This window comes from Hipposideros armiger, unplaced genomic scaffold (assembly GCF_001890085.2).
Source record: "Hipposideros armiger isolate ML-2016 unplaced genomic scaffold, ASM189008v1 scaffold_1758, whole genome shotgun sequence".
Lineage (NCBI taxonomy): Eukaryota > Metazoa > Chordata > Mammalia > Chiroptera > Hipposideridae > Hipposideros > Hipposideros armiger.
Window position 1 is genome coordinate 98,463 of NW_017733108.1, and position 10,597 is coordinate 109,059.

Genomic DNA, 10,597 nt, shown 5'->3' on the forward strand with positions numbered 1-10,597 from the left:
CTATTTGTTGAATAAGATTGACCTGTAACTAATAATAACATTTTTTATAATGTTGTATAGGCATGAAGTGGGTAGGTAGAAATAGAAATTTATGTTTTTTTCAGGCCTTTTATCTATATAATCTGAGTACTTATGTCTTTAATTATTAGAACCAGATCAATAGTAACCATCTTCGAAGAGCAGAACAAGAGGTGATCAGTCTACAGGAGAAGGTGCAGTACCTTTCTGCGCAGAACAAAGGATTACTTACTCAGTTAAGTGAAGCGAAGCGCAAACAAGCTGAGATTGAATGCAAGGTAACTATAGCAACTAGCTAGTTTGTTGTTGTCAATATAAAAATGTCTTGTTTTGTTTTGTTTTGTCTCATCATTGATTGCATTATCTTAAAACCAAACAAAGCCAAAAGAGGCTAGTTTTATTTCCCACTTATTTGAACTTGTTTTGGTGGTTGCTTTCAGAGCAGGTTAGCTCATCTTGCTCTGGGGTGAATTTCAGTCAGGAAACCTCATTTTCATCCACTTGGTTAAATGCCAGTGCAGGAAATTCAGTTAACCAAGTGGTTAAGTATTGGTATCGGTTTACAAATTTTCTTTTGACCTAGCCCTTTAAAAACGAACCTTTTAATATTTCAACCAAAAAGTTAGGTAATCTAGAAGGCTTGGGGCAACTCTGCTTTGGTTAGTACCTCATTAGAGATTAGTGGGGTCAGTATGGACATATGTTTTTGGGATACGGTAGAGAGCTAAAGAAGTGTGTATGTACCAATGGATTAGGAAGTTTTTGTACGTTTCCCATTATTTTAATCAATTTTTCTATTTTTGTGTGTGAAGTAATTGGATTCATAAAGCATGAAAAAGTATTTGAATGCAAGTACATTTTTTCCTGAAATAAATGTACAGCATAGCAGTGGTGAGAGAGAGAGGATATGAGAAGTGGGGTGGAAGGGGGGGCGGGTGTGTATGAAATAACTAACGAGATGACTGTGGTCTGAGCATTAGAATGGATTGCGGAGGACAAGTTATGGGACTTTAAAAATAAACTAGACAGCCATCTTTCCATGGTGAGATAGTAGAAATGATGCCCTTTAAAGATTCCAGCCTTATTATTCTATGATAAGAAATAAGACTTTCAATGGCACATATAAAGCTGTAATTCCATCAACTTGTTCTGGTGTCATTAAAAACCAAGAGTGAAGCTTGAGTGGTTTATCAGTGTCACTGAAATCCAGAGATGAAATTACATCCTAATAAATATGCATGGCTGTTACAATTTACACTGACAGAAATCTGTAGGCAGTACTGAAATTTGTACTAACTTAAGAGTAGCCCCTCTTAAAGCATATGACCAGACTAACTTAGAAATAAAATGATGTGGCATGAAGTCATATCAATTTGATTTGTTGTACTAATATCTGATTGAGTTTTTATGCTTCTGTATTGTCTGTGCTGGCTTATTTTTAATAAAGAACTAAATTTAGTCTTTTTTCATTATTGGTGTAAGTTTTCATTTAACACTGTTACTGGATTTAATATTGTTCCTCAAATGCTTTAGCATCTTTTCATTAAAGTAAAAATGTTCTTTGGAAATAAATATTGGGGAGTTTGCTGATGAAAGGTTTTTTTTTTTGAAATTTATCTAAGCAGTGGGCTCAGATTCAGAATTTTAGAGAATTTTAAGAATTGCTTTGAGATTTAAAAAATTTTTAATTGTTCATTAATACTGCTGTGAAGTACGTTACAGATGTTGACTCTGATATCTCCCCTGTGTTTAAGCTGTATATTGATTTATTCAATCTTTTATAATGCCGTTTGTAGATTTCTAGAATGACCAGTGTGTTAATTGTCACTCTAGCACCTCGTGCATTCTGATTAAGTGTATGTATTTTACCTTGATATATTGGAACAATTCAAGAACAAACCTAACTTTTTCAAGAAAGCCAGTCCTTCAGTTATATAAATCTGATTCATTTTCATTTAGTTTTATATGAGTATAGCTTCTGATTTGTTGATAAGTAATCATTAAAGTTCATTTTATTTTTCATTTATGGGAAATGTCAGGATACTGTTTTAATATTAATGTTATTTTCCCTCTGTATCTGAATTTGAATGTCCCACTTAAATAGTACAAGTCTTTAACCCCAATATGAAAACCCCAAACATAGGAAACCCAAGGGTTTTTTTCATAAATTTTACACAAATTCATTTGGAAGCAAAACCTGATTTAAATTAATATGTGGCCATTTATCATTTTTATTTATCCCACTTGGTATGGGTATTTATACTTCACTGCTTCATTGTATTGAGCATTGAGCATACTGTTTCAGTATGGATGCTGCCTCAGATCCCACTGGATAAGACTAATTTATGATTTATGCACCTTATTACTTTTCTAAAATCTAAAAAATCTGAAATTCCATAACACACCTGACCCCCAAGATTTCAGAAATGAGATTGTGGGATTTTTTTAAATAAATCTAAATTTGAAGGAAGATTTTATATTCTCTAGTTCTACATACAGACATATATATTCATGAGGAAAGGTATGCTAATCAATATAGAAACTTGTAAAATTATGTAATAAATAATGTTAAGTGAGGAAAGTCAATCAAGGTATTTCTCTATGATTATACTACTATTATTATTACACCCTTGTTCCCTTCTATCTCATTCCTGGCCCTACCACATATCCCTTCTTTTATTTTTTCCCCAGGTAATGCTTTTATTTTCTGAAATGTCATTTATAGTTTCTATTAGGCAGATAGTAGCAAGTAAAAGTACATAATTTTTCTCCTCCTCATTTTCTTACATGAAAATTAGCATACCATGTGTTCTGCGTTTTGCTTTTTTTGTCATGCTTTGTAGAGCTGTACATATCAGTGCTTGAAGAGTCTTCTCATTAGTTTCTAAGGCACATTGTTTTTCATTGCATGGATGTACCATAGTATACTTAATCCTTAACTAGGCCTGTATTGTTGGGCACATAGGTCATTCCCAGGGTTTTGCTGCTATAACCAGAGTATAGTGAATAACCTTGTTTATACATAATTTCAGATTTATGGAAGTCTATCTACCCATCCCAATAGGATAAATCCCTGTAAATTTTATTGTTTGGTCAATAGGTAAATAAATATATTGGTACTCTTCATAGATTTTGTCAAATTACCCTCTTTAGGGTTGTACCATTTTGTACTTTAACCAGCAGGACATGACAGTACCTGTTTCTTCATCATGTTACTCACAAAGTGTGTAGGCAAATCTTTTAATTTTAAGTAGATGTAACATATATTCTAGGACAGTGATTCTCAAATGGGGATGGGAGGAGGTGAGATTACGAGGCTTCAAAGAATGATGGCATCTACTTATGTATTTGTCAAATATTTGAGCATCTTCTATTTGTCAGTTACTCTTATAGGCACTGGGGATACAGTAGTGAAGAAGGTGGTCATAATGCTTACTGAGATAATAAGTAAAAAATAGATAAGATCATTCCTAATTATATACTTAGAATGGGAGCTAAGGGGAAGTGGTAATTAAGATCAAATGCCAGAAGGTGTTATCAGTGCTGGGACCTGAAGAGTAAGAAAGAAATCAGCCTTATGAAGAGCCAGGGGAAGATCCCTGCATAAAAAAGGTTACAGACTTCAAGACCCAAAAGCAGGAAAGAACTTGGTTGCTTGGTCTCATATATAATGAAAAGCTTAATGAAATAAAGCCAGGGAAGTAGGCTGGGACTCCATCGCTTACCATGTAGATTTTTATAGCCCATGATAGTGAGTTCGGGTTTTACTTGTAAGGACTGTGGGAGGCCAATGAAAGGTTTTAAGTAGGAAGACAACATACAGTTTTTTTTCTGTTTTACTATATTTGCTCCAGATTTACTTTTTACTTTTGATTTTTGAAATAATTTTATGTTTAAAGAAAAGTGGCAAAAATAGTACAGAGAATTCCCATATGCCATACCCTTTAATCAACTCTTCCTAATGTTAACATCTTACATAACCATGGTATATTTGTCAATACTAAGAAATGAACATTGTTGGTACAATGTTATTACTGAACTATAGACTGTATTAAGATTTCCCCATCATGTCTCAGTCTTCTCTGATCTGTGACAGTTTCTCAGTGTTTTCTTGTCTTTCATTACATTGACTATTGAAGAATTACTGGTCAGATATGTTGTAGAATATTTCTCAATTTGAAATTGTCTGATGTTTTCTCATGCTTATACTGAAGTATTTTAGGAAAGATTACAGAGATAAAGTATCTTCTCAGAACATCATGTCAGGGGGCATACTGTATTGATACGTATTGCTTCTAGTGCTGTTAACCTTGGTCATTTGATTAAATTGGTGTTTGCCAGCTATCAAAACTCTTTCAGACTGTTCATTACAAGCAAGGTATTAAGTTCAGACCATGGCCCAAGATGGGGCAGGAACATTAAGCTATACATCCTGAAGGAAAGAGTATCAAAGAATTTGTGGACATATCTTAAAACCACCACAATAATTAAATATTTTGTGGGGACTATTTTCAGGTTATGCAAATATCCTTCAAATTTCAGCAACTAATTTTAGCATTTATTAGGGGCTGTTGCATTAGCAATTACTGTAATTATTTTTTAAAAGAACCACATACCACTGTGTGTGGAAATGGACTTGAGGTGGGGTTGGAGAGATTTGATATGAGATCATTAGGTAATAATAGTAAAGAACAGAGGTTCTAGCTTGGCCTCAGGAATTGGCAGTGAAACTAAAGAGAAATAGATTGATTCAAGGTCTATTTTTCTAGAGAACAATAAGACTTAGTGATTAGATTGGAGGGGGAAGGATTAGGGAGAAATTGATGCCTAAAATTTTGTTTTTGTACTTGATTGATATAATATTTTATACAATGCTAACTAAAATTAGTAGAGTGTAAATGTATTAGTTATCTATTGCTATTTAACAAATTCCCTCTAAAATGTAGTGGCTTGAAATGGGAATAAGCACTAATATCCCAGAGTTCCTGTGGGTCAGAAATTTAGGAGCAGCTTAGCTAAGTGGTTCTGCTTTAGTCTCATGAGGCTGCAGCCATCCGAAGGTTTAACTGAAGGTAAAAGGTAAGGTTTTTTTAGATGGCTCACTCACATAGTTACAAGGGGAGCTGGCCATTGGAAAGATCACTCACTGTTCTCAAGGGGCTTTCTCATAAAGGATATAGACAAGTATACACACAATTACAATGCAGTATGAATAATACTATGATTGAGGAGGCATATGGAACACTGTAATGGGAGTTTAGTGTTAGGGTCACTAGGAAGTTCAAGGAAGGCCAACTAAGGAATGATTAAGCCGAGACCTAAAGGATATGTAAGAGTTAGTAAGGAAAGGCAACAGAGAGTGCACCAGGCAAAGGGAATTAGCATGTGTGAAGAGCAGAAGTGAAACAGAATAACACGTTGCTTGAACTAAAAGAAGTTCATTCTAGCTGGAGGGGAGCATGGTGAGGAATACTGTAAGATGTGAAGCTAGAGCAGTAAATGGGGAGCCAAATTATATAGAGTCTCAAACACCAGTATAAAGACCTGGTACATTATCTCAAGATCTGTGGAGTGCCATTAAAGTGTTTAAAATAAGGAAGTGACAAGACGAGATTTGAATTTTATTAAACATAGACATTGGTGTGCTGGAGCCAACTAGTAAAGGCTTACAAGAAGCAACTGTTAAATTTTCGGGAATTTTGTGACATGGCTGTTAAATAGCCAGATTAAAACTGTTAGGTAACATAATAAAACAAATTATGGTAGAACAAAGATAATAAACACTCAAACTTCACCATTTCCTAATTATCTTTGCATTTTACCAATATCTGTGCTTTTGAGGTTCTTTATACCTGTTGTAGCTGTGTGGTGGAAATATCACATAATAGTGTGGTACTGACATTTCTTCCCAACTCTGTTGCAGTCATGTTATGTTGGCAACTTGAAAGAAGCCATAGTAGAAGTATTTGCACCACATAAATTAGCAACTACATATCAGGGCTTTATTTATTGTTTTATCGATTATCTAGACCAGGAGTTAGCAAACTCCCATTGCCAAAATCTGCCTAGCTGCCTGTTTTTGTAAATAAAGCTTTATTAGAATACAGCCTTGTTTATTTATTTATATACTGTCTTGTGGCCACTTTCACACTCCAGTGGCAGATAGAGTAGTTCTGATAGACTGTAATGGTCCTTGGGTCTAAAATATTTACTATCTAACTCTTTAAGAAAAGTTTTTGACTCCTGCTCTAGACCAATAATGCAGATTAAAGCTTAAAAGGGTGTTGTATCTTCAGCCTTTACATTGTGAATAGTGCAAAATATTAAGGAAATTTTCCTCTCGTATTTAATTACTATTATCAAAATCAGCAAAAAACTTGCTCACACCATTGACAAATGAGTGAAATTCTAACGTGTCTTCTTCATTTCACTTTCATCTTCTAACATAAACAAAAATACTTAACCAGCATCCATATCACAACTTCATTTAAACCTCAGTTTCAATCGTATGTGGCTATGGATGTAGCAGTTTGGCAAACATAAGTGGAGAAGCAAAATATTTTTGGATACCCCATTTTTCTCTAGGATATTTTCTTCATATTTTTGTATTTCTGGATCAGTATTATTTAGCATGGATATTGTAGAATATGGTTTTAGATTTTTTCCTTAGTGAAATTTTGTGGTGGTAGAGGTAAATATTATGCAGAATTATGATCTAATCTCATTTTTATTCTTTGTAGTAGAATGTAAATATTGACATGTTTGCTTCAGAAAGAATATAATTTTTAAAAATATTATCAAGTTAACTTACTCTGTTAGTATCCATATTCTCTGTTAATCTTTTATCCTATTACTGAAGTGTTTGAAAGTTCTCAATAATTGTTCTTGCATAAAAAATTAACAGCTTTCACTGTCACTAATAATTTTATTGGGTTGTCGGAAAAGTCATGATGTATTTTTTCTATGTTTTTTGTTGCAAAAATGCGTCATGACTTCCAACGACCCAATAATTAATTTTAAAAATTTGAGAAATATTTATTTATATGAGTGGTATTTCTTAATATTTTTAGCTGAGCCATCCTACCACCTGTTGGCAGCTCAGCGGCAGCTCAGCTCGGGCCGAGACTTGAACTGCTGTTGCTCAGAGCTCACACTCTTGAGTGAGCTCTTAACCAACTGAGCCACTCGGCTGGCCCTTGGGATGCCATTCTTATATTCTTCATTTCATATCAAGTTCAGGAGATAATGGCTTTCTCATTTAATCATGGGTTTATTTGTTATTTTCTAAATTTTGAGACAGGTTACAAGTGTTGATGTTTTATTATTAATTAATTATTTGGTTTATTATTGGCTTGTTTTGTTTGCCTCCCTAGAATAAGGAGGAAGTGATGGCAGTGAGACTGCGGGAAGCAGACAGCATAGCTGCTGTGGCTGAACTACAGCAGCACATTGCTGAGCTCGAAATCCAGGTACCATATGAAAATAGTCAAGTACACGTAAAAATAATGCAGTAGTTTCCTCTTCTCTCTGCATCTGAGCTGTGACTTATATATCTTCATCCTAATGCCTATGATTCTATTTTCAAAACTTAATCATTTCCAAGTCCATTCTTTTTATTGTGGTAAAGTACACATAACATGAAATTTACCATTTTAAAGTGTGCTATTCTATGACATTACACGCTGTTGTGCAGCCAGTCTGCAGAACTCTTTTTATCTTGCAAAACTGAAACTCTGTACCCACTAAACAACTCCCCATTCTCCTCTTCCCCCAGCCCCTGAAAACCACCATTCTACTTTCTGTCTCTGACTACTTTAGGTACCTCATATAAGTAAAATCATACAGTGTTTGTTTTTTTGTGACTGGCTTACTTCACTTAAATGTCATTAAGGTTCATCCATGTTGTAATATGTGTCATTTTACATGTAATGTGTAAAATTTCCTTCCTTCTTAAGGCTGAATAATATTCCATTGTATATATATGCCACATTATTTTTATCCATTCATCCATTGATGAACACTGGAATTGTTCCCACCTTTTGGTTATTGTGAATAATGCTGCTGTGAACATGGTGTACAAATATGTCTGCTTGAGTCCCTGCTTTCATTCATTTCTTTGGTCCCATAAGTGGGATCATGTGGTAATTCTATGTTTAGTTTTTGAGGAATTGCTAGCCTGTTTTCCACAGCAGCTGCACCATTTTATATTCCCACCAGCAATGCACAAGGTTCTCAATTTCTCCACATTCTCACCAACAGTTATTAATTTTGTTTCCTTTTTTTTTATAATAGTCTTCCTGATGGGCGTGAGGTGGCATCTCTTTGTGGTTTTGATTTGCATTTCCCTAATGATTAATGATGTTAAGCATCTTTTCCATGTGCTGATTTGCCATTGTATGTCTTCTTTAGAGAAATGTCTATTCAAGTCCTTTGTCTGTTTTTTAATCAGGTCGTTCTTGAGTTTTAGAAGTTCCTTATAGTATTCTCAGTGCCAGTCCCTTAATCCGATACATGGTTTACAAATATTTTCTACTGCTCCATGGGTTACCTTTTTTGCTCTGTTGTTATTGTCCTTTGGTGCACCAAAGCTTTAAATTTTTTTTGAAGTCCAACTTACCTGTTTTTTCATTTGTTACCTGTGCTCCAAGTCCATTTTTGAATGACAATTTATCATATTTCTATATTGTCAAGGTTACTGAATAAAATTCAAAGAAAATTCAAAGCTTTAAAAATAAATGTGTTTTGTCACTTCTTACAATATAACAATATAACATTTCCAATATGGGCAAAGTATTATGTTTAAAATCTTATTTCTTTTGCAGTCTTTTATTACGTTCTATCCCAAGCCATAAATACAATTTTCTCTGCAACATCTAGGATTTTTTTCCCAACTAAAAAACCCTTTTGTCCTTAAATTTCAATTCAAAATTCAGTTAATTTCTGAGACTTACATATTATATTAACCTCATCTTTTGATCTGGGTCAAAAGTAATTACAACACGTTATGACTTGTGTAACTTTATAAAAAAGTATTTATGTTCTGTTGATAATATTCCCCTATAAAGTAGCACATAATTCAGAAAAACTTCAGACATGCATAATGTATTTGTAATCAGCTATTTAAATCATGCTATCATATGCAGTTCTAGTTTAGTCTGTACTATTCTAACAAAAAAATTATAAAATTTTGCCACATTTGTATACATTTTAGTCACAAAATAGCAAGATTTAAATCTTTTTGTTGATGCTGAAATATTTATTAAAATGAAGAACTTGGTGTGATGCATGTTTTGTTTGAAATAAAATAACGTCATTTTTTAAAAATAGAAAAAAAATGCATGAAATTTTTACTATCGATAGCAGTATGTTAGCACTAAATGGCTCTTGATTAAGTGATCACTGGAACCCTAATTGCCAAATTCATTGGTATTTTTTCAGTATTTATCCTGCCCGAGCTTATCTCATTTGTCATTATTGACCACTTATCCTCTTTTCCCTTGGCTTTACTAACACCACTCACTTTGACTCTCTTCTTTTCTTGTTTAACTGTTGTTTTCAGTCTTCTCTATTAGTTCTGAATGTTTGTATTCTTCTGAGAAACAGAGTTTTGGCTTTTCAAAAACTATTCCAACGAAGGGCCTCAGTTACATTGCTTCAGGAGCCATCTTTACAATAATGAATCCTAATATATCTCCAGCCCTAGCATGTTTCACCTAACCAATAATTTTCAAACCTTAAAAAAAAATTTTTAAGACAATATACAGAGAAGTTCGTAAACCAAGCAAAATTATAATATATATGACCATGATAGAGAATATTGCCTGTACCCCAGAAGTTTACCCAATCACACCCTACCGGGGCATCCCAGCTTCGGGTACTCCTTCTGGTAAGAGAGCGTCAATAAAATTTTTTGCTCCTCTAAAAAAAATCATACCTTACTCGCTTATCCTGAATTTTGTGGTAATTTTATGGTAGTCCTAAAATTTATGGTGATTACCATGAAACTCCTTACTGTTGTGTCTTTGTATGCATCTCTGATCCATACAGTTCAGTTTTCCCTGTTTCTGGATTTTGTATAGTTAATATTGAGTGTTTTCATTTTTTTCTCTTTCTTTGTTCGACATTGTTTTAGTAGAGTCGTCATTTTTATTGTTGCACATGTTCCATTTTATGAATACATCACAATGTATTTCTCCATTCTAACATTAGTGGTCATTTGGGAATTTCCAGATTGGGACTGCTATGAACAATGCTGTGATTATGAGCAATCTCGTGCACTATTCTGATCACATATATACAGTACAAATTTCTCTAGCACATATACCAAGCTGTGGAATGGCTGGGTCATGGGAGCATGCAAATCTTCAACTTTATTTTCCAAAGCGTTTGCACCAGATTAAACTCTCAACCGCATCATATGAAAATTCTTGTTCCACATCCTCCCCCATCACTTGGTGGTGTCAGAGGTTTTAATTTGTGCCATTCTGGTGGGTATGCAGTGATATATCATCATGGTTTTAATTTCCATTGACCTAATTACTAATGAGTTTGGCCATTTGGATTTTCTCTTTTGTAAAGT

At 33.9% G+C, this 10,597-nt stretch overlaps 1 protein-coding gene across 1 annotated transcript in view; it reads left to right on the top strand.

Moving 5' to 3' along the window:
• LOC109378125 (ecotropic viral integration site 5 protein homolog) overlaps window positions 1–8,334 on the top strand; it is a gene marked incomplete at its 5' end in the record, with an annotated part of 99,176 nt that extends 90,842 nt beyond the window's left edge. The window contains 3 exons of the mRNA XM_019634586.1: window positions 150–296; window positions 7,392–7,487; window positions 8,311–8,334. Of these exons, the coding sequence (XP_019490131.1) occupies window positions 150–296; window positions 7,392–7,487; window positions 8,311–8,319 (252 nt within the window). The remainder of the gene's footprint in view (window positions 1–149; window positions 297–7,391; window positions 7,488–8,310) is intronic.
• Between the last annotated feature and the right edge of the window lie 2,263 nt (window positions 8,335–10,597).